The sequence below is a fragment of the Leptonychotes weddellii genome, chromosome X (assembly GCF_054177405.1).
Source record: "Leptonychotes weddellii isolate Sample4059 chromosome X, ASM5417740v2, whole genome shotgun sequence".
Taxonomy (NCBI): domain Eukaryota; kingdom Metazoa; phylum Chordata; class Mammalia; order Carnivora; family Phocidae; genus Leptonychotes; species Leptonychotes weddellii.
This window is the reverse complement of record NC_138385.1, coordinates 68726387-68747875: the sequence shown is the minus strand read 5'-3', so window position 1 is coordinate 68747875 and position 21489 is coordinate 68726387. Positions and strand designations below refer to the sequence as shown.

Below are 21489 nucleotides of genomic sequence, written 5' to 3'. Positions count from 1 at the left end.
CTTTGGTTTAAAATCTAATTTGTCTGATATAAGGATTGCCACCCCAGCTTTCTTTTGGTGTCCATTAGCATGGTAAATGGTTTTCCACCCCCTCACTTTCAATCTGGGGGTGTCTTTGGGTCTAAAATGAGTTTCTTGCAGACAGCATATCGATGGGTCTTGTTTTTTTATCCAGTCTGATACCCTGTGTCTTTTGATTGGGGCATTTAACCCATTTACATTCAGGGTAACTATTGAAAGATATAAATTTAGTGCCATTGTATTGCCTGTAAGGTGACTGTTACTGTATATTGTCTCTGTTCTTTTCTGGTCTATGTTACTTTTAGGCTCTCTCTTTGCTTAGAGGACCCCTTTCAATGTTTCTTGTAGGGCTGGTTTTGTGTTTGCAAATTCCTATAGTTTTTTTTGCCCTGGAAACTTTTTATCTCTGCTTCTATTTTCAGTGATAGCCTAGCTGGATATAGTATTCTTGGCTGCATATTTTTCTCATCTAGTGCTCTGAATATATCATACCAGTCCTTTCTGGCCTGCCAGGTCTCTGTGGATAGGTCTGTTGCCAATCTAATGTTTCTGTCATTGTAGGTTACAGATCTCTTGTCCCGAGCTGCTTTCAGGGGAACAAAATGCTAACAGGGTAACAGCAACCCTAGAAAAATATACACTAAACAACTCAGAAGAGACCTTCCAGAAAGTGGTCGCTTTTCTGTTCAGAGAGTTGCTGCTATTCTTTTCTTCTATCTCCTGTTGAGTTCCTAGGTGTTCAGAGTGGTTTAATCCCTATCTAGCTGAATTCCTGGGACCAGACGAAATTTAGGTCTCCTACTCCTCTGCCATCTTGCTCCTCCTTATTTAATTTTCTTGCCTAGTTTGCCCTGGCTAGAACCTCTAGTACTGTGTTGAATGGAAGTGTCAAGAGTTGGACATCCTTGTCTTCTAAAAATTGGGTGACCAACTTATTCTGGTTTTCCTAAGATTTGCCCAGTTTTAATACTGAGAATCTTGCATCCCAGGAACCCTCTCAGTCACACACAAAGACAACTGGTCACTCTATCAAGGAAGCCTACTATGATCACCCCAGACCTATGGTATCATAGATACTCAATACCTATACTAATGTTTCTTTCTTTTTGTTAAAGATTTTATTTATTTGACAGAGAGAGAGAGCACATGCAGAGGGAGTGATAGAGGGAGAGGGAGAAGCAGGGTCCCCGCTGAATAGGGAGCCCAATGTGGGGCTCGATTACAGGACCTGGGGATCATGACCTGAGCCGAAGGCAGACGCTTAACCATCTGAGCCACCCAGACGCCCAATTTCCTATACTAATGTTTCTTAAGAGATGGATTTGGAGAGGCATACAGGAGCCAGATCACCAGGGCCTTGCATATCATGGCAGAGTTTGGAATTTATTCAGAGAATAGAGGGGTTTTGTCCTAAAGCATCAGCAATGCTATATGAGGTATATACTGCTACACTACAAATTTCCCACCCTCTAAAGAAGAATTAGATATCCTTGTCTTTTCCCTGATCTTGGGGGGGTAAGCATCAGTCTCTCACCATTAAGTATGATGTTAGCTTTGGGTTTTTCATAGATGCCCTTTATCAAGTTGAGGAATCTCCTTTCTATTCTTAGTCTATTGAGTCCTTTATCATGAAACGGTGTTGTATTTTGTCAAATGATTTTTCTGGATCTATTGAGATGATCATGTGGCTTTGTTTTTTATTCCATTAATATGGCTTGATACATGAATTGATTTTTGGATGTTAAACTAATCTTGTATTCCTGGGACAAATCCCACTTGGTCATGGTGTATAATACTTTTATGTGTTGCCGGATTTGGTTTGCTAGTATTTGTGGGGGATTTTTGCACCTATATTTTTAAGAGATACCAGACTATAATTTTCTTGTGATATCTTTGTTTTTGGTATCGAGTAATACTGACTTCACAGAATGAGTTGGTAACTTCTCATATCTTCTATTTCTTGGGGTTGTTTATGGGGAACTGGTATTAATTCTTCTTTAGATGTTTGGTAGAATTCTACAGCAAAACCATCTGGGCCTGGACTTTTCTTTGTGGGTAGTTTTTATATTAATTCAATGTTTTTGGTTGTTATAGGTCTACTCAGATTTTCTGTTTTCTTTTTAAGTCAGTTTTGGTAGTTTGTGGCTTCTTAGGAATTTGTCCATTTCATCTAAGTTACCTGATTTATTGGCATACAGTTAGTTTTGAACTGTTCTTTGTTTTACATGTTTTTATTGCATATTAAGTGATCAAATTTTCACAACAACCCTATAAAGAGGTAATATGATCCCCATTGTATAGGTGAAAAAAGGTGAAGCACAGACAGTTAACTTGCCCAAGGTCACCCAGCCAGTAGGTGGAGGAGCCAGGATTTGCATCCAGGCAGGTTAGCTCTAGAAGGCATACTCTTTATCATAACTAGATTATCTGGAGACTACCTTTAAAAGTTCTCATCAGGAGGGACCTGAAATCTATCTGGCCACGTGGAACCTCTCCAGGTACTTTCTTGTTTTTTTAAAAACAATACAGTGGTTTTTAAATTATATTCATAGAGTTGTACAGCCATCACCACTATCTAATTTTAGAACTTTTCAACACCCCCCAAAAAACTTGAACCGATTAGCAGTCCCTTTTTTTTTCCCAACCCCCCCCATTTTACCCCCCCTTCCCTGCCCCTTTCCAGCCACAGGCAACTACCAATCTACTTTCTTTTGTGGATACACCTCTATGGGTATGTCTATTCTGGACATTTCATATAAATGGAATCATATGATGTCTAGTTTTGGGGGCATTTACTCTTGTTCAGACTGATGATTGTATTTGCCTTCAATTCTCTCTTCTGATTTCTAGTCCTCCAGTGATTTGGTCACACTAGGTTAGTTACTAATTGGACGTGAAATCCTGTTCAAAACAAAGCTTTGAATCTGACCCATGTGAACAAATGTTTATTGTGGTCTTTTTATTATCTCCATTGGGAAAGTATCTCATGAATAGCTTAGGTTGAAGGGGATGTGGTTAGATACCACCACCATTAAGTACCAGCCCACCTTTCTCTAAGCCTTCATAAGCTTCTCTCTTATAATTTTCTCATAAGCCTTCAAACTATTAATTTCAGCCTGCATTTTACCAGATGCCTGGTGCTGATAGACAAAGATAAATAAATGCAGCTAGTGAGGGAGACTGATATAATAGCAGATAACTCATACAATGTGGTATTAGAATAAAGACTTTATATATAAATAAAGGAAATAATTCATATTTAGTAAAGTATAACCTGGATTTTAGGGGAAATTTTTCAGAAAAGTGTGAGAACCTAGGCCATAGAAACTATATAGTGTGCTACTTTGTTGATTCACTGTGGTAATTGATTTTTACCCTTTAATCTGTCTCTTGAGGTTGAAGTCCTTTCCCCTTTTATAAATATAGCAACAAAATGAGATGGTTGGTGAGGATTCTAGGAACTACATTCTTCTTAATCAGACATTGTTTCCTTTACAGTTATAAGCTGGAACCCTCACCAGTAGTAGTCTCTACTACCTTGGTACCAAATATTATGGAGAAACCACTCATTCTGGAGATACCTACCATCTCTAAAACAACCACTACTGAGGAGGTATCATTTTTCAAAAAGCCATTAATTTTAAAAGAGGAACTCACTACTGAGGACACAGGCCTTTTTGAGAGGTCATTATCTTTAAAGAAGTCCACAAATCAGGGGGAGGTATCCCTCATGGAGAAGCCACCATCCTTACAGGAGGAAGCTGACAATGCTGATGAGTTTGTTGTAGAGCCAATAACTTTTGGGAAGAAGCATAAAACTGAGAAGGCAGCCATCACCAAAGGAACATTATCTTTAAAGAAGATGTGTACATATCAGGGGGACTTGGCTTTGCAGGATGTCACTGTTGAGGGGGATTCCTTCTTTATGGAGCCAACAAACTTTAGAAAGAAGCCTAAAACAGAGGAGGCAACCCCCACCAAGAAGTTGTTATCTTTAAGGAAGAAGAAGAAGTATACCACTCAGGGGAAGGTGTCCCATATGAAGAAACCACTAGTATTGCAGAAGACCACCTCTGAAGAGGAGTCCCTCATTAAGGAGCCACTGGCTTTCAAGAAGAAACCTACCAGCAAGGAGGCAACCTTCACCTTGAGGCCATTATCTTTAAAGAAGAAGTGTACTATTCAAGGGAAGTTGGCTCACTTGAAAAAGCCATTAGAATTGCAGAAGACCACCTCTGGAGAGAAGGCACTCATTAAGGAGCCATTGGAGTCTCTCTTCCAGGAGCCATCTGCATTGCAAGAGAAGCACACCACTGGTGGGGAGGTGGTCCTCTTGAAGAAGCCACAGGCATTGCAGGAGGAGAAGGACAGTAAGGATAAATATCTTATGGAGCCAATGTCCCTTAGGAAGAAACGTACTACCAAGGAGACAAACCCCACCAAGAAACCGTTACCTGTAAAGAAGAAGTGTACCATTCAGGGGAAGATGTACCACTTGAAGAAGCCACTAGCATTGCAAAAGATCACCTCTGGAGAGAAGTCATTCATTAAGGAGCCACTGTCCCCTAAGAAGAAGGACACCACTGAGGAGTCCCTTTTCCATGAGCCACCCATGTTGCAAGAGGAGCACACCACTCAGGAGGACGTGTCCATCTTGAAGGCCTTGACCTTGCAAAAGACTCTAACTGAGGAGGAGGCACTTTTAAAGGAGGCTTTGGCCTTTAAGAAGAAACGTACCATTGAGGAGGCAACCCCCACCAAGATGCTATTATCTTTAAAGAAGAAAAAGTGTACTAGTCAGGGCAAGGTGTCCTGCTTGAAGAAGCCACTAGTATTGCAGGCAACCTCTGGAGACAAGTTGTCCTTTAAAAAGAAGTCTACCACCGAGGAGGAGTCTCTCTTCAAGGAATCACCTGTGTTGCAAGAGAAGCATACCACGCATGGGGAGGTGGCTCTTTTGAAGAAGCCAGGGGCATTGCAGGAGAATGTTGATGGTGAAGATGAATTTCTTATGGACCCAGTTCCCTTTAGGAAGAAACATACCACAGATGAGGCAGTCTCTACCAAGGAGCCTTTATCTTTAAAGAAGAAAAAGTGTGCCTCTCAAATAATGATGTCCATCTGCCAAGAAATGTTGGACTTGCAGAATATGATTAGCAAGGATAAGGAGTCCTTCTTTATGGAGCCAGTGTCACTTAGGAAGAAGTCTTCAACTGAGGAGGCAACCCTTACCAAGACACCGTTATCTTTAAAGAAAAAACAATTCATGCAGGGGAAGATGTTCCTCTTAAAGAAGCCACTGGTCTCAGAGAAGACGACCTCTGAAGAAGAGTCACTCTTTAAGAAGCTATTGCCCTTTAATAAAAAGTCTATAACTGAAGAGGAGTTCCTCTTCCAGGATCCACCTGTATTGAAAGAGAAGCACACCACTCTGCAGGAAGTGTCCCTCTCAACTAAGCCATTGGCCTTGCCAGAAAAGACCACCACTGAAGAAGAATTGTATATTAAGGAACCATTGACCTTAGAGGAGAAGGCTACTACTGAGGAGGAATTCCTTTCTCAGGAGCCATTTTCATTGCATGTTAAACCTACCAACAAAGATGAGTCCCTCTTCTGGAAGGCTTTGGGCTTGCAGAAGAAGACTGATACCAAAGAGGATTCCTTGAAGAAGCTGTTGGCTTTGCAGGAGAAGTGCACTACTGAAGAGGAATCCCTTTTAAATAAACCATTGGTTCTGAAGGAGGAGCTCTCCATTGAGGTGGCAACAAGCCTTGAGAAGCAATTATCTTTAACGAAGAAACCCATTGCTCAGGGGGAGGTGTTCCTCTTGAAGAAGCATTTGGCCTTGCAAGAGAATATCACCAATGAAGAGTCCTTTATTAAGCAACCACTGGCTTTCCAGAAGCCCAGCTTTGAGGGGACCATCCCAAGGGAGTCCTTGGCCTTGCAAGAGAATCCCACAGTTGAAGAAGAAGCTACCCTGAGGGGGCCCTTGGCCTTGAAGGAGAAGCCCAGCAGGGAGAAGGAGACCCTCTTCAAGGAGCCATTGTCCTTTCAGGAGAAACCTACCCTCAACAAGACATTCCATGTCAAGGAGACATTTGCCTTGAATGAGAAACCCACCACTGGGAAGGAGTTGTCCCTGAAGGAGCCATTGGCCTTGCAAGAGAATCCCACCCAAAAGGAAGATAACTCTTTCAAAGATTTCTTGATCCTCCAAGTTGAAACCAGCTCATATGTGTCCAGCACTGCCCCCGAACCCAGAACAGGCCTGTCCAGTGTGGGCAAGTTCAATATCACAAGCAAGTCCAGTGCTTGTGAATCCAGTTCCAATAAACCTTCCTCATCTTGGGGCAAGAGGTCACAGAAGGAGGTATCCTGTTCTCTTTCTTCTTAAATTAGATGATGTGTTCTTTGTTGTCCTGTAGGTGGCTGCTAGCAAAGAGATTTTTTTTTGCCTTCCTAAGCAATTGATATGTATATAGTAAGCTATAGTAAATCAAGTTGGCCTTGTGGGATCTCTTGACTTTCCAATTGGCATAGAAATACACCCAAACAATTAGAAATTATTTATTCCAGGAATACCCACAAGGATCTGGAATATTGTGTGTGTGTGTGTGTGTGTGTGTGTGTAAATTGCCTTTCTTAGTAATTGCAATCTGCATTACAGTGGACTCCAGTCAAAGATGAGTAAAGTCTACAGAGGCATCTCCCAAGGAAGATGGTATTTAAGTTGAAAATTGGAAGGATGAAGGAATGAGATTTGGCAAGCAGGAGGAGAAATACCCCTCTTGTAGGCAAAACAAACTGGGTAGAGGTGTAGAAGGGAGGAAAAGGCTACCAAGAAGATGAATTGGGTTAGATCAAAGCATTGGGACAAAACAAGTGACCTAAGAAGATACGTGACATAAGTTGAAATAGTAAAATAAGAGTGTTTTTCCTGGAGAGTCTTGAACTTACCTGTAAAAATGGTGCCTAGTTCCTAGGGCAGAGCAGGCGTGTACAAGAAGGACTAAACATTTCTTGGTCACTTGGCAGTATGAGGATTGAAGAACCAAGGGGCGCTCTGTTGTGACCCAGGATATATGAGGCTTGAGGAACCTTAGCAGAAGATGACAGTGGGAAGAAAGAAGTGTATCCTTTATGTGTATGTGCTAAGCCTTCCTTGGAATCTTTCTCCTCCTAATATCTTTTTGGTGATTTCCAAGCAGGTAACCCCATTGGAGGATATTGACAAGAACCACAGTGATCCATTTTTCAACCCAATATATGCCAAGGATATCTTCAGTTACATGAAAGAGAGAGAGGTATGTAGGTGGCTGTTGGAGGGGAAGGATTTCTAGGTCTCATTTCCTCATCATTCCATCCTTCAAATGCAAGTTGAAAGGGGAAGTAATAATGATGATTAAAATAATAACAGCAACAACTGACATCAACTGGTAGCTTACCATAAGTTAGGGACATTGAGGCTAAGGGGTTTATAGACATTATCTTGTTTAATTCTCCCAATAACTTCATGATGGTATGTATTATTATCTCCTTTTTATAGATTGGAGAAACTGCTCAGAATCACACAACTAGTATATGGTAGAGCTGGGATATGGGCTAAAAGTCTGATTACCTTGAAGACCATAAGCCTGTGCCTCTAATTGTTGAGGAGACAGTTTAAGACACAAAAATAGTAGTCGTCTTCTGAGTGGCTGTTCTTTGAGATCTTTTCCCTTCCCTATGCAAGTTTCTGGCATCATATGTAGAATCACTCTCCAACCTGGTGACATTTTCTTCCTCCTTTAAAATCAGCCAGTCTCCTTGACCACTAAAATTCGTTGATTCCAAATTTTCTTCTCTCTCTAAATGGAACAGATGGGACCAAGATTATCTACCAACTAAAATTTTAGCAGGCCATGCATAAGAGGGAGGATGAATATCTTGTCTTTAGAGACATAACATTTGATTTACTGACTCCAGACCCTTCACTTTTTCTAGTGTAGCTTGGAGGAAGTAAGAGATAATTTTGTTATACTACAAGTATGGGCCTTAGCTCAGCAGTGTCAGTTTCACTTGGGATCTTGTTAGAGATGCAGAAACCTAGCCCCACCCAGACCTTCTAAATTAGAATGTGAATTTTAAAGATCCCCAGGTGGTATATGTGTTAAAGTTTGCGAACCACTGCTCTACACAGCATGGCATTGTGCTTTAGATTGAATTGCAAAGAAGGGGCAGAACCTCTTTGGTATTCATCTATAGTCATAGGTGTGTTCCTGCCCATATTCCATATTCCCCCTGGACTCCTCCATATCCACCCTGATGCTTGAATATGACATGCATCCATTTCCCAAGGATAACTAGAACTTGTCTGGAAAAGGAGACTTTGATTGGCCCCTGATACCAGCTGAAAATAATGAGTTAGAACTGAAGAAGTTAATTATGTTGTTACAGTTTCTTTTTCTGAGATGTTAGTTGCAAGTATTTTTTTCCTAAGTTACAATTTTTGAACGATAAGAGTTTATGGATTAATATTTCTTTTTTATTGCTGCCAGGAAAAGTTCATACTTAAAAAATACATGAACAGGCAGACTGACATCAGCAGTTGCATGAGGGCCATTCTTGTGGACTGGTTGGTAGAGGTGCAGGTAAGCCTGACAACTGCTGCTTTAAGGGGCTGCTCTTCTCTTTATTGATTTTCATTCAGTATCGCCAGATGCCAGGCATGGTAAAAATTTTCTGGGTCTACAGAGCTGAGCCACGGTTCCTGCCTTCAGGGAGCTTATGATCTAGGGGGCAAGATAAGACACGCAGACAGATATGAGTACAATAAAAAGTAGAATATACTAGGTACTGTAAGAATGTTATACATAAGATACTGTGAGAACCCAGCGGAAGGAGAGACTATTTCTAAAAGAGGCAACGATGGTATGGTAGTTTAATCATTCTCAAAATTTTGTAAAAGTCTGTTTAGTGATTTGGATAGGGGTCAGTGACAAAGTCTTTTCAAGCTTTGGGTGAGATCGGTGATAGGGACAGTGTGGCAGACATGGCAGGACCAGACATGGCAGGTAGCTATTTGTCCAGGGTTGGATGTTGAGGGAATAGTGCTATGAATACTTAATTATCATTTTACACAAAGGAAGGAGAGTCCAGAATAGTACCTGGCACATAGTGGAGTGTCAATAAATATTTGTTGAATGAATGGAATTGAATGGTTTGCAAGAAAATATAAGGCATAGGCTATGCCCAGAAGAGTCTTAACTATATAATTAGGAAGAAAAGGTAATATAGTTTAATATCCTTTATTGAGTACCAGAGGAGTGGTTCAGGGTCACTTTGAAGTAACAGACCAGGAAAATATGGTAGACACGATTTATTTGGATATCAGTAAAGCATGAAAATGCCTCTCATCTTATAAAAATAATAATAGATAAGAGTATAATTTGGGGGTGCCTTGGTGGCTCAATCAGTTGAGTGTCCAACTCTTGGTTTTGGATCAGGTCATGATCTCAGGATGGTGAGATCAAGCCCTGCCTTGGGCTCCGCGTTCAGCTGGGAGTCTGCTTGAGATTCTCTCTCTCCTTTTCCCTCTGCCCCTCTCTCCCCCACCCTCTCAAATAAATAAATAAATAAATAAATAAATAAAATCTTTTTTTAAAAAAGAGTAGAATTTGGGTAGATCTTATGTAAGTAAAGCTGATCCCAAAGATTGCTGATCATTATTAAGCTAGAAGGAGACTTCTAGAAGATTGCCAGTGGACTTTGTTCTAATCAACATTTTTATTAGTGATGTAAATGAGAACAGAAAAGATAAACTCATCAAATATTGCATGGCGTGAGACTAGGAATAGGGTTAGGAAATAAATGGATATCAGAGATAAAATATCTCTACTAGCTGGAATGATGAACTGAATCTTTTTTTAAAAAGCTTTTGTTATTAGGCGCCTGGGTGGCTCAGTTGGTTAAGCGACTGCCTTCGGCTCAGGTCATGATCCTGGAGTCCCTGGATCAAGTCCCGCATCGGGCTCCCTGCTCGGCAGGGAGTCTGCTTCTCCCTCTGACCCTCCCCCCTCTCATGTGCTCTCTCTCATTCTCTCTCTCTCAAATAAATAAATAAAATCTTTAAAAAAAAAAAAAAGCTTTTGTTATTTTTATTGCACAGAAACTCACATTTGTTATAGCAAAGTAATAAATTATAATTACCTGTGATCCCACAACTCACAGCCACAGTTAATATTTGTGTGTGTATATTATTCCTCCACCTTAAGTGGTAGTCATCTACTTTAGAGGTGTACCTCTAGTGCATGGATCATAGAATCACAGATGCCCAGGTCCCATCCCATACTATCAGATCAGAATTGTGGGGGTGTGGCCCAGGCACATATATATATTTTCTGTTTTTTTAAAAAGAATTTTTTATTACGTTATTTTATTCATCATGATAAGTATACTCTTTAATCCCCATCACCTATTTCACCCATCCCCCCCACCCACCTCCCCTCTTGTAACCATCAGTTTGTTCTCTATAGTTAGAGTCTGTTTCTTGGTTTGTCTTTCTCTTTTTCCTTTATTCTTTTGTTTTGTTTCTTAAATTCCACACATTAGTAAGATCATATGGTATTTGTCTTTCTCTGATGGACTTACTTCACTTAACATCATACTCTCTAGCTCCATCCATGTTGCAAACGGCAAGATTTCATTCTTTTTTATGGCTGAACAATATTCCATTGTGTATATATACCATATCTTCTTTATCCATTCATCTATCGATGGACATTTGGGCTGCTTCCACAGTTTGGCTATTGTAAGTAATGCTGCAGTAAACATAGGGGTGCATGTATCCCTTTGAATTAGTGTTTTTGTATTTTTTGGGTAAAGAGGCACATATATTTTTATAAAGCTCCACAAGTGATTTTTTTTAAAGATTTTACTTGTCAGAGAGAGAGAGAGCACAAGCAGGGGGAGTGGCAGGCAGAGGGAGAAACAGGATCCCTGCTGAGCAGGGAGCCCAACGTGGGGCTTGATCCCAGGACCCCGAGATCATGACCCAAGCCGAAGGCAGACGCCCAAACACCTGAGCCACCCAGGCGCCCCTCCACAAGTGATGTTAATGTACACCTTTTGATAGAGAATCACAGTTCTAGAAAACATATATAGTGTTTTTATAACTTTAATTTTCATATTTTTAAATGGTAAATTGGACTTTTGGGTATATAGTTCTATGAAATTTTAACATTTGTTTTGAAATAAGATTCATAAGAAATTGCAAAAAACAGTATAGGGAAGTCCTGTGTAACTTTCACCTATATTCTCCCGATGGTAACATTTCGCATAACTATACTATAGTCATAATTAAGGTCTACAGGCCTTATTTAAATTTCATAAGTTTTACATGCATTTATTTGTTGTGTGTGTTTCGTCTGTATAGTTTTATCAAACATAAAAATTTTGTAAGCACTACCACCACAGTTGAGACACAACTGTTCCATTACTACAAGGATCCCTCATGTTACCCTTTTATAGCAACAGCCGTCTTCCTCCCCTCACCTTCCTGTTCTTGGGAACTCCTAATTTGTTTTCACATCTATATCTTTGTAATTTCATAAATGGTATATAAATGAAATCATACAGTACATAACCTTTTGGGATTGACTTTTATCATTCACCATAATTCCCATGAGATCCACCTGTAGTACGTAAGAGTTCTGGTTGCTCTGTATCCTTGTCAGCACTTGGTATTAGTATTTTTTTAATTTTAACCATCTAATAGGTGGGTAGAGGAGACTCACCATAGGTTGTTTTTTTTTTTTTTTTTAAGATTTTATTTATTTGACAGAGAGAGACACAGCGAGAGAGGGAATACAAGTGAGGGAGAGGGAGAAGCAGGCTTCCCACTGAGCAGGGAGCCCGATGTGGGGCTCGATCCCAGGACCCTGAGATCATGAGCTGAGCCAAAGGCAGACGCTTAACGACTGAGCCACCCAGGTGCCCCTCTCACCATAGTTTTAATTTGCATTTCCTCAAGGGCTAATAATGTTGAACATCATACTTACTTGTCATCCATATATCCTCTTTGGTCAAGTGTCTTAAGTCTTGCCCATTTCTTAAATGGGTAGTTTTTTTTTTTTATTATGTTTAATTAGCCAATATATAGTATATTTTCTTTGTGTCAAGTTATTGAGAGTTCTTTACATATTCTGGATACAAATTCTGTGTTGGATATGTGATTTACAAATATATCCTACCAGTCTGTAGCCTTTTTATTCTCTTATTTGGGTCTTAGAGCAAAAATTTTTTTTTTTTTTTAATTTTGATAGTCTAGTTTTTCAGTGTTTTCTGTTATGGATTGTGCTTTTTAAGAATTCTCTGCCTGAACCTAGGTCATGAATATTTTCTCATATTTCATCTGAAAGTTTCATAGTTTTAACATTAAATCTGTAATCCATTTTTTTTTTAAAGATTTTTAAAGAAATTTTATTTATTTGACATAGAGACAGAGAGGGAACACAAGCAGGGGGAATAGGAGAGGGAGAAGCAGGCTTCCTGCTGAGCAGGGAGCCCGATGCGGGGCTCGATCCCAGGACGCTGGGATCATGACCTGAGCTGAAGGCAGACGCTTAACCGTCTGAGCCACCCAGGCGTCCCTGTAATCCATTTTGAGTTAATTTTTGTATAGTATGAGGTTTTTGAGGTCAAAGTTCATTTTTTTTTGCATATGTATCTCCATTTGTTCTAACACCATTTGTGGGAAAATATACTTTTTTCCTACTAAATTGCTTTTGCATCTTTGCCAAAAATCTATTGACCTTATTTGTGTGGATCTATTTCTGTACTTATTTCTATACTTTATTCTGTTTTATTGATCTCTGTGTCTGTCACTTTGCCAATATCACACTGTCTTTATTCCTGTAGTTTTATAGTAGGTCTTAAAACTTGGTGATGTGATCCGTCCAGCTCCATTCTTTTTTTTTTCCGTAATTGTTTTAGTTATTCTAGTTCATTTGCTTTTCTATATAAATTTTAGAATCAGTTTGTTCATATCTACAAAAAAATCCTGCTGAGAGTTTGATTGGAATTGAGTTACATCTTGTGCAGAAAAGAGTTAACAGGCCAAATACTGCTATCCTTAGAAAGTCCTGTTTGCAAAGTTGGCCCATGTCTGGGCATCTGAGAAGTTGACTGGTAAACAGTTCCCTACACTGCTATAAAACCCTCCCTTAATGATAACTGTGCCTAAACTCTTTGTATTAACAGTGTGGTTTAGTGATGAACACTGGGGAGGGTATGTGCTGTGGTGAGCGCTGTGAATTGTGTAAGACTGATGAATCACAGACCTGTACTCCTGAAACAAATAATACATTATATATTAGTAAAAAAAAAAACAAAACAATGTGGTTTATTCTGAACACCTTTCCTTTTGTGAGTCTGAAATTTTGGTACATGCTAGGCAGAGAGTGTTTACATGACTAGCTCCCAATAAAATCTTAGGCACTGAGTTTCCCTGGTAGACAGCACTTTACATGTATTGTCACATCTAATTCCTGGAGGAACTAAGTGCATCCTGAGCGACTGACTTTATTGGAATAAGACTCTTGAAAGCTTGTTTCTTGTTTTTGGCAAGTTTTGCCCATGTTCTCATTTACTTGATTTTGCTTTCTGTCTTTTGTTATAATAAATCATAGCCATGAGTATGACTATATGCTGAGTCCTCTGACTAGGAATCATTGTACCTTGGGGTGGTCTTGCAGACCATCAACACACATCTATAGGTCAATTTGAAAAGAATTAAGATCTTTTCTGTGTTGAATCTTCCATACCCACGAATGTGGTATGTCTTTCGTTTATTTCGGTTTTCTTTGATTTCTGTCTTTTTACCATATAGATCCTGTACGTGTTTTGTTAGATTTATACCAAAATATTTTCTTTTCTTGGAGCTACTGTAAATGATATTTTTCTTAATTTAAATTCAACTAGCCAACATATAGTACATCATTAGTTTCAGGTGTAGTATTGTAAATGATATTTTTAAAAATGTAGTTTTCCATTTGTATACTACTAGTATGAAATATTGATATTTGTGTATTGACCTTGTATTCTATGACCTTGCTAAAACTTACTTATTAATTCTTAGGAGTTCTTTTGTTTTTATAGATTTCTTGAGATTAGCTACATAGACAATTATGCCATTTGCAAATGGGGACAGTGTTATTTCTTCCTTTCCAATGTGCATGCTTTTACTTTCATTTTTGTGTTTTATTCCACTGCATAGGACTTCTATTATGTTGAATAGCAACAGTGAGAGTGGACAACCTTGCCTTGTTCCTGATCTTAGGAAGAAAGCAGTTAGTCTTTCACCATTAGTATGATCTTAACTGTAGAGTTTTTGTAGACACCCTTGATCAGGTTGAGATACTTACTTTCCATTCCTAGTTTGCTGATGTATGTTTATCATGAATGGATGTTGAATTTTGTAAAATGCTTTTTCCATCTGCATCTGTTTATACAATTTTATTTGTTTTAGACTATTAATATGGTAGATTATGTTGATTGATTTTCAAGTATTGAAGCAGCCTCATTCCTGGGATAAATCCCACTTGGTCCTGGTGTATTATTCTTTTTAAATATTGCTGGATTTTATTTGCTGATATTTTGTTGAGGATTTTTGTATCTGTGTTTATGATGGGCGTTTCTCTGTAGTATTCTTTTTGTATTTTTGTACTGTCTTTGGTTTTGGTATGAGGATGATACTGACTTTATAAAATAATTTGAGAGTATCTCCCTCTTCTCTTTTCTAGAAGAGATGTGTAGAATTAATGTTACTTATTCTTTAAATGTTCTGTAGAGTTCACAAGTGAAGTTATTTGTGCCTGAAGTTTTTTTTTCTTTTTCCTGAAGGATTTTAACTAAGAATATAATTTCTTTAATGGTTATAAGATTACTCAAGTTACCTGTTTTGTTTCAGGTGACTTGATTTGTGGTTTGTGGTTTTCAAGGAATTGGTCCATTTCATCTAAGTCTAATTTATATGCATAGAGTTGTTCCTGTATTCCCTTATTATTCACTCTTTCATTCCTGATATTTGGTAATTTGTGTCTTCTTTTTGTTTATCAATCTTGCTAGAAGCTTATCAATTTTATTGATCTTCTCAAAGAACCAGGTTTTCATTTCATTCATTTTCTTACTGTTTTTCTCTTTTCAGTTTTATTGGTATCTGCTCCAATTTTTATAGTTTCCTTTTGCTTTGGGTTTAATTTGCTCTTCTTTTTCTAGTTTCTTAAGGTGGAAGCTCAGGTTATTGATTTAAGACCTTTCTTCTTTTTTAATAGAAGCATTTAATGCTATACATTTCTCCCTAAGCACTGCTTTAGCTGCATGCCACAGATTTTGGGAGACATCCTCTGTGATCCTTGGACTATTTAGAAGTTTGTCATTTGATATCCAAGTGTTTGGAGTTTTTGCTGTTATTTTTCTGTTATCAGTTTCTAGTTTAATTCCATTGTGGTCAAAGAAAACACTATGTATTATTTTAATTCTTTAAAAATTTAAAGGGTTAATATCCAGATGTGGTCTGTCTTGTTGAATGTTCCAAGTGCACTCGAGAAAATGTGTATTCTGTTGCTGTTGGATGGAGTGTTCGATAAATGTCCGTTGGATCCAGTTGGTTAATGTTGTTAATTTCTTCATTATCCTTGCTGTTTTTCTGTGTACTAATTCTGTTGTTGAGAAGAGTACTGAAATTTTCAATTATAATTGTGAATTTATATATTTTTTCAGTCTTGTCATTGTTTGCTTTGTGTATTTTGAAAATCTGCTAGGAACATACACATTGGAGATTAGTTATATCCTCTTTATAGTGTTTTGTGACTTGCTTTTTTTCTTTTGTAACCATGTTCATGTAATTGTGACATCTTTCCAGATAAATTGATATATTTCTATATCATTTATGTTGACTACATAGTATTCTGTTCTTCAACTGTCATTATGTAATCCAACCCCCTATTAATGGACATTTAGGTTATTTCTAAATTTTGCTCTTAGAAATAACCCTATAGGGAACATGCATATGCTTCCATGGTTCATGACTGTACTGTTGTTTTTCTGTATTAAATTACTAGGAATAGAAGTATTAGATCAAAGCAATGCACATTTAGAATTTTTGTACATATAGGCACTATTCTGAAATATCATGCCCATTGTATTTATACTGAAGAAAAGTGATTTTCTCATAATCTTAGCAAAATAGAGTGTTCTATTTTTTGCCATCTGATAAATGAAAAATTTTAATATGTTTTTTTAAGTTGATGTACAGTAGCATTGGCATTTTAAGTAGTTAGGTCCATCAGTTTTTTTCTTTATGGTTTTAAGATTTGTTTCTTGGTTAGAAGTCTTATCCAGTCATAATTTAAATATTTCTCTGAATTTTTTCTAGAACATTTATAGTTTCATGTTCACATTTTTAAATCTTTGTCTGGAATTTATTTTGATTTTGGTGTCAGCACCTATACACCTTACCCCAATGATTATCCAGTTATTCTAATACCATTTATTGGTTTTCATTATCCACTGGTTTGAATTGACATGTTTTTTTATAATTGAAGTATACATAGCATACAGTGTTATATTAGTTTCAGATGTGCAACGTAGTGATTCAACAATTCTGTACATTACTCCATGCTCACCACAATGTGTAGTTACCATCTGTTGCCATACAGCATTATTACAGTATTATTGACTGTATTCCCTATGCTCTACTTCTCACCTGTGTGACTTACTTGTTTTATAACTGGAAGTTTGTCCCTCTTAATCTTTAATCACATATACTTGGGTTTGTTTATGGTCTTTCCAATTCTATTCCTTAGTACATTTGTCTATTCTAATATCAGTAGTATGCTGTTTTTATTATTATGGTTTGTAACACATTTATTGCCTCTTTACTTATTTTACAAAATATTCATGGTTCTCACACAGTAATTCTTCCAGGTGAGCGGTAGAATAGTTTTGTCAGCTTTTCAAAAATAACCTGTTGGGATTAATTCAGGGAGAATTTACAGATCTTCTTTTGTAATTTTAAGTTTTAAAAGATTCTCTTCATATTGGGCTCGCTGACTTGAAAGGTTTTTCTTGGGTATTGAGGAATTTTTTTAATGTTATGAATATTATCCTTTTTTCTTTAATTCTTAAATTTATTCATATATTGAGAAAGCAATTAATATTTTTCTGTACTTATTTTTTTATTTTATTATGCTATGTTAGTCACCATACTCTGTACTTACTTTGTATTCATCTACGTTGCTGAACTTAGTCATGGTTTATTTAATTTACTGTTGGATTTGATTGCTTATACTTTATTTAGAATTTTTGCTTCTATATTCACAAATAAGATTCCTTTGTAAGTTTTTGGTGCTGTCTTTATTAAGTTGTGGTACTAGGACTGTTCTAGCCTAACATAACTAGAAAAATTTTCCTATAGTATTAAGTTTAACACAGGAATTATTTTCCTTGGTGAACTGGCCCATGAACTTATTGATGCATGGTGCCATTTATGTGTGTCATTCTTTGGTAACTCTAATAACATTGATGATTATTGGCCTACTAAGGATTTATTATTCTTCTTGAGTCATTTTTGTGGTTTATATCGTATTTAAAATTCATTCATTTTGTTGGTTTTTCACAGCTACCATCATAGACTATACATGGTATTCTTTTATAATTCTTTGTAATTATTTATTTTTTCATTTAAAATATGTGTGATGTGTTAGCTTGCTTTCATGTGTTTGCATACATGTGCATGCTGTCTTCAGTGTTCCTTGCAGGAGTTTCATTCAGTTTTCTGGTCAAAGAACCAGTTCATGGATATATTTATATAGCTTTTCTTTTTTAAAAAAATTATTGACATCTGCTTTAGTATTTGTTAATTTACTCTTAGTTTATTAAGGTTTATTCTGTTGTCTTCCTTAGCTTCTTAAAATGCATGCTTAGTCTATTTTAATTATTTCTGACTTCAGAATAAAAGCTTTAAAGGTATACATTTTCTTCTAAGTAACAGTTCTGATTACATTCCATTAATTTTGAAAGATAGTGTTGTAGCTGTCTTGTTTTTTTCTCAGTAATCTGTGATTGCAATTTTTATTTCCTTATTGACCTAGGTTTTGTTTTTTCTTTAAGAATAGTGCTTACCATTTTTTTCAAATGCTTTTCTTTTCTTTAGTTGGTTTGGTTTATCCTTTTATTGCCAATTTCTAGATTTATTGTACTGTGTGTTGAGAATGTGACCTGAATGATAATTTCTGTTTTTCTTAAGTTAATGAGATTTTCTTCATGGCTTCAGATATAATGGGTTTTTATAAATGATTCACTGATGTTTGTAGAAAACAGGTATTCTCTAGAATACAAAAGATCATTATATCAATTAATTTTGATTTAATAATTATATAATTTATATGCTAATTTATTTTTCTGCTTTACTTAGCAAAGTCTAAGAGCAGTGTGGTAACCATCCACAATCATTGTTTAGTTTATTTCTCCTGGCATTTCTTCACCCCCTCCATCTCACCTTAAATCCTCTGCCCCATACAATTTTTTAAACTATCAATTAATATATATTTATAAGGTGTGTATGTATTCATATATATTTGTGTATATGTATATGAATAAAATCAACCATTTTCTTCTTATGGCTTAGAGATAACAGCTATAAATAATTTAGTGTGTATCCTTCCAGATCCTTTTATGTGTATGTTATCACTTTTATTAAGTTTTGACTATCTTTTCTTTAAAAATCCAAGAAACAGGGTGCCTGGGTGGCTCAGTCGTTAAGCGTCTGCCTTCGGCTCAGGTCATGATCTCAGGGTCCTGGGATCGAGCCCCGCATCGGGCTCCCTGCTCAGCGGGAAGCCTGCTTCTCCCTCTCCCACTCCCCCTGCTTGTGTTCCTGCTCTCGCTGTCTCTGTCTCTGTCAAATAAATAAATAAATAAAATCTTTAAAAAAATAAATAAATAAAAATCCGAGAAACACACCGGGGAGGGGGGTGAGGGATGGGTTAGCCCGGTGATGGGTATTAAGGAGGGCACATACCACATGGAGCAGTGGGTGTTATATGAAAACAATGAATCATGGATCACCACATCAAAAACTAATGATGTATTGTATGGTGACTAACATAAAAAATTAAATAAAATTTTAAAAAATCTTAAATTTTATGAGTAATGCATGAACGTACACACATATAAGCATAAAAATGCAGCTTTTTAATGAGTGTGGGTTTTATGATATTTTTGTTATGAATAGGTCATGCTGTACACATTGCTCTGCATCTTGCTCTTTTAAGAATGTCTTAGTAATCTTTCCATATAATTATAGATCTACCTTATTCTTTTAAAGTGTTGCATAATACTCTATTATATGGATATAGCCCATTATTTAATCAGCCTCTCTAGTGAACCTTATCTATTAATTGCCTCTGGAGTATGATGAGATAATTTGCACACTTTTAGTTTATTTCTGCTTCTATTTTTAGTCAAGATAACTGAGACTTTTAGATCCATATTATTATTGTTTAATACATTACCTTCCCTACAAATAATTATTTTTGACATTTCTAGATGTAGATATGTTTTCCTTAATTTTGTCCAGTATGTTGTGAGTTCTTTTAGTCTGAAGATTCAATCTTTCTTTGGCTCAGAGAAAAATTTTTTTGAAAGATAATTTTTATTACTTTTATGTTCAGAAAATTCAACAGCATACCCTTAGCCCAGTTTGGTCCCAGTTCTTTAGCCTTTGCCTTTTCCAACTTGGCAATGTGAACCACCAACTTTAGACCCAGGACTTTGCCTCTCCAGCGACGGTGGATCTCATCATACCCGTCATTGTAATTGGTCCTAATAGCTTCCACCAGCTTAGCCAGAGCTTCTTTGTCTTCTGAGTTAGCCTGTAGGAAGGCAACAGTGGTGCAGGTCTTCCTGTGGACCAGACATCTCAGCCTGGCCTTCCCCTTGATAATGCAGTAGGGAACCCCCATCTTATGACACAGGGTAGGCATGAAGACAACCAGCTCAGTGAGATCCACATCATGTGTAATCACTACCAGCTGAGGCTTCCTGTTTTCCACCAAGGTGGTGACAGTATTAACCCCAGCTGGAAGGATAGGCAACTTCTTAGTGGGGACATCCTCTTTGTCAGCAGCTTTCTTCTCAGTCTGGGCCAACAATCTCTGCTTCTTCTCTTGCTTGGTCTCTGGTCTGTATTAGTGGGCCAGCTTAAGCAGTTGAGTAGCTCTTTGGTGGTCCAAGGCCTGGGTGAACTGGTTAATCATAGGAGGGACTTTTAGATATTTATAGTGAATAGCCCTTTGCCGCTGCAGCCTGATGTAGCAGGGCCATTTGACAAAGTGGGTGAGGTCCCTTTTGGGCTGGATGTCCTGTCCAATGCCAGAATTCTTGGACCTTTTCTAAAACGGGGGATTGACCACCACCTTGGCTTCCTGCCAAGGGGCCACCTTCTTCCCCTTAGCCTTCTTTCCTTTCAGCATCTTGGATGGCTGGAGGAGAGACTGGCTCAGAGAAATTTTTATCATTATCTCTCTTTGGCCTCTTATCTCATTCTGTGTGTGTGTGTGTGTGTGTATCTCCAGAATTTGTTCTTGTGTCTCAGGTTTTCATTCATTATCTTCAACTCTCTCTTACCTCTCAGTTCTGGGAGAATTTCTTAAAGCAGCCTTTGAAATATTGATTTGATTTTTGTCATAACTGAATGTACTATTCACTTCCCCTATTACATTTTTTAATTAAGTAATTGCTTTTTCATCAGAAACCAGTCTTTCTGGATCTCAGAGTGTTCTCTTTTCATAGATTCAGTGTTCTCTCAGATCTTGTGGGGAGTATACTTTTTATGTTTATTTCAGTTCTTTGAAGTGAAAAGCTTTCATAAGTAGACACTTGCTCTGGTTTCTCAGAACATTTCTCCTTGAAAAATTGCTTGTTATTTTTCATGTAAATGGGTTATTTTCTCCATTTATTCATCTTTGCAGAAGATGGTCTTTGAGTTTTGGAATTTGAGATAAATTTTGTCAAATTTGTTTCCTCCTTTGAGACGAAGAGTACTCTTTATAATTTCTATAGTTATTTATTTATTTATTACTTCCCTTTTGTTCCTTCTTACCCATCCCCAGTTAAGGAGCATAATCATTTATGAAGAATTAGAAGGGTGTTGTAGCTGCTTGAATTATCTAGAGCCCTGCCACTTTTCTCTAACTGGCACAAAGTCAGGCTCCTTACGTGGAGCCTGATGCTGAGGGGACAGAAAACTGTATCATGTGAAGAATAGTTACAGGAAGTCAAGTTATTTGGTCTAGAATGGAAATTTATAAGAGACATGGTAAATGTCTTCAGTAGCTGAAGGGCTGTCACAAGAATAATTAGACTTGCTCTGTGTAGTCCCGAGTGGTAGAATTATGTTAGAAGAATACTGTCTTACATTCAAAG

General features: G+C 37.4%; 1 protein-coding gene and 1 pseudogene across 10 annotated transcripts in view; one reads left to right on the top strand and one right to left on the bottom strand.

The window, feature by feature from the left end:
- Window positions 1–21489, top strand: part of CCNB3 (cyclin B3) — a 67079-nt gene that overhangs the window by 33907 nt on the left and 11683 nt on the right. For 8 of the 10 annotated variants that reach the window (XM_081808870.1, XM_081808872.1, XM_081808874.1 and 5 more), the window contains 3 exons: window positions 3520–6394; window positions 7230–7328; window positions 8562–8654. In XM_081808870.1, the coding sequence (XP_081664996.1) occupies window positions 3520–6394; window positions 7230–7328; window positions 8562–8654 (3067 nt within the window). The remainder of the gene's footprint in view (window positions 1–3519; window positions 6395–7229; window positions 7329–8561; window positions 8655–21489) is intronic. The other 2 variants (XM_081808877.1, XM_081808878.1) reach the window with 1 other exon arrangement.
- On the bottom strand, window positions 19659–20537 carry LOC102727448 (large ribosomal subunit protein eL8 pseudogene; annotated as a pseudogene).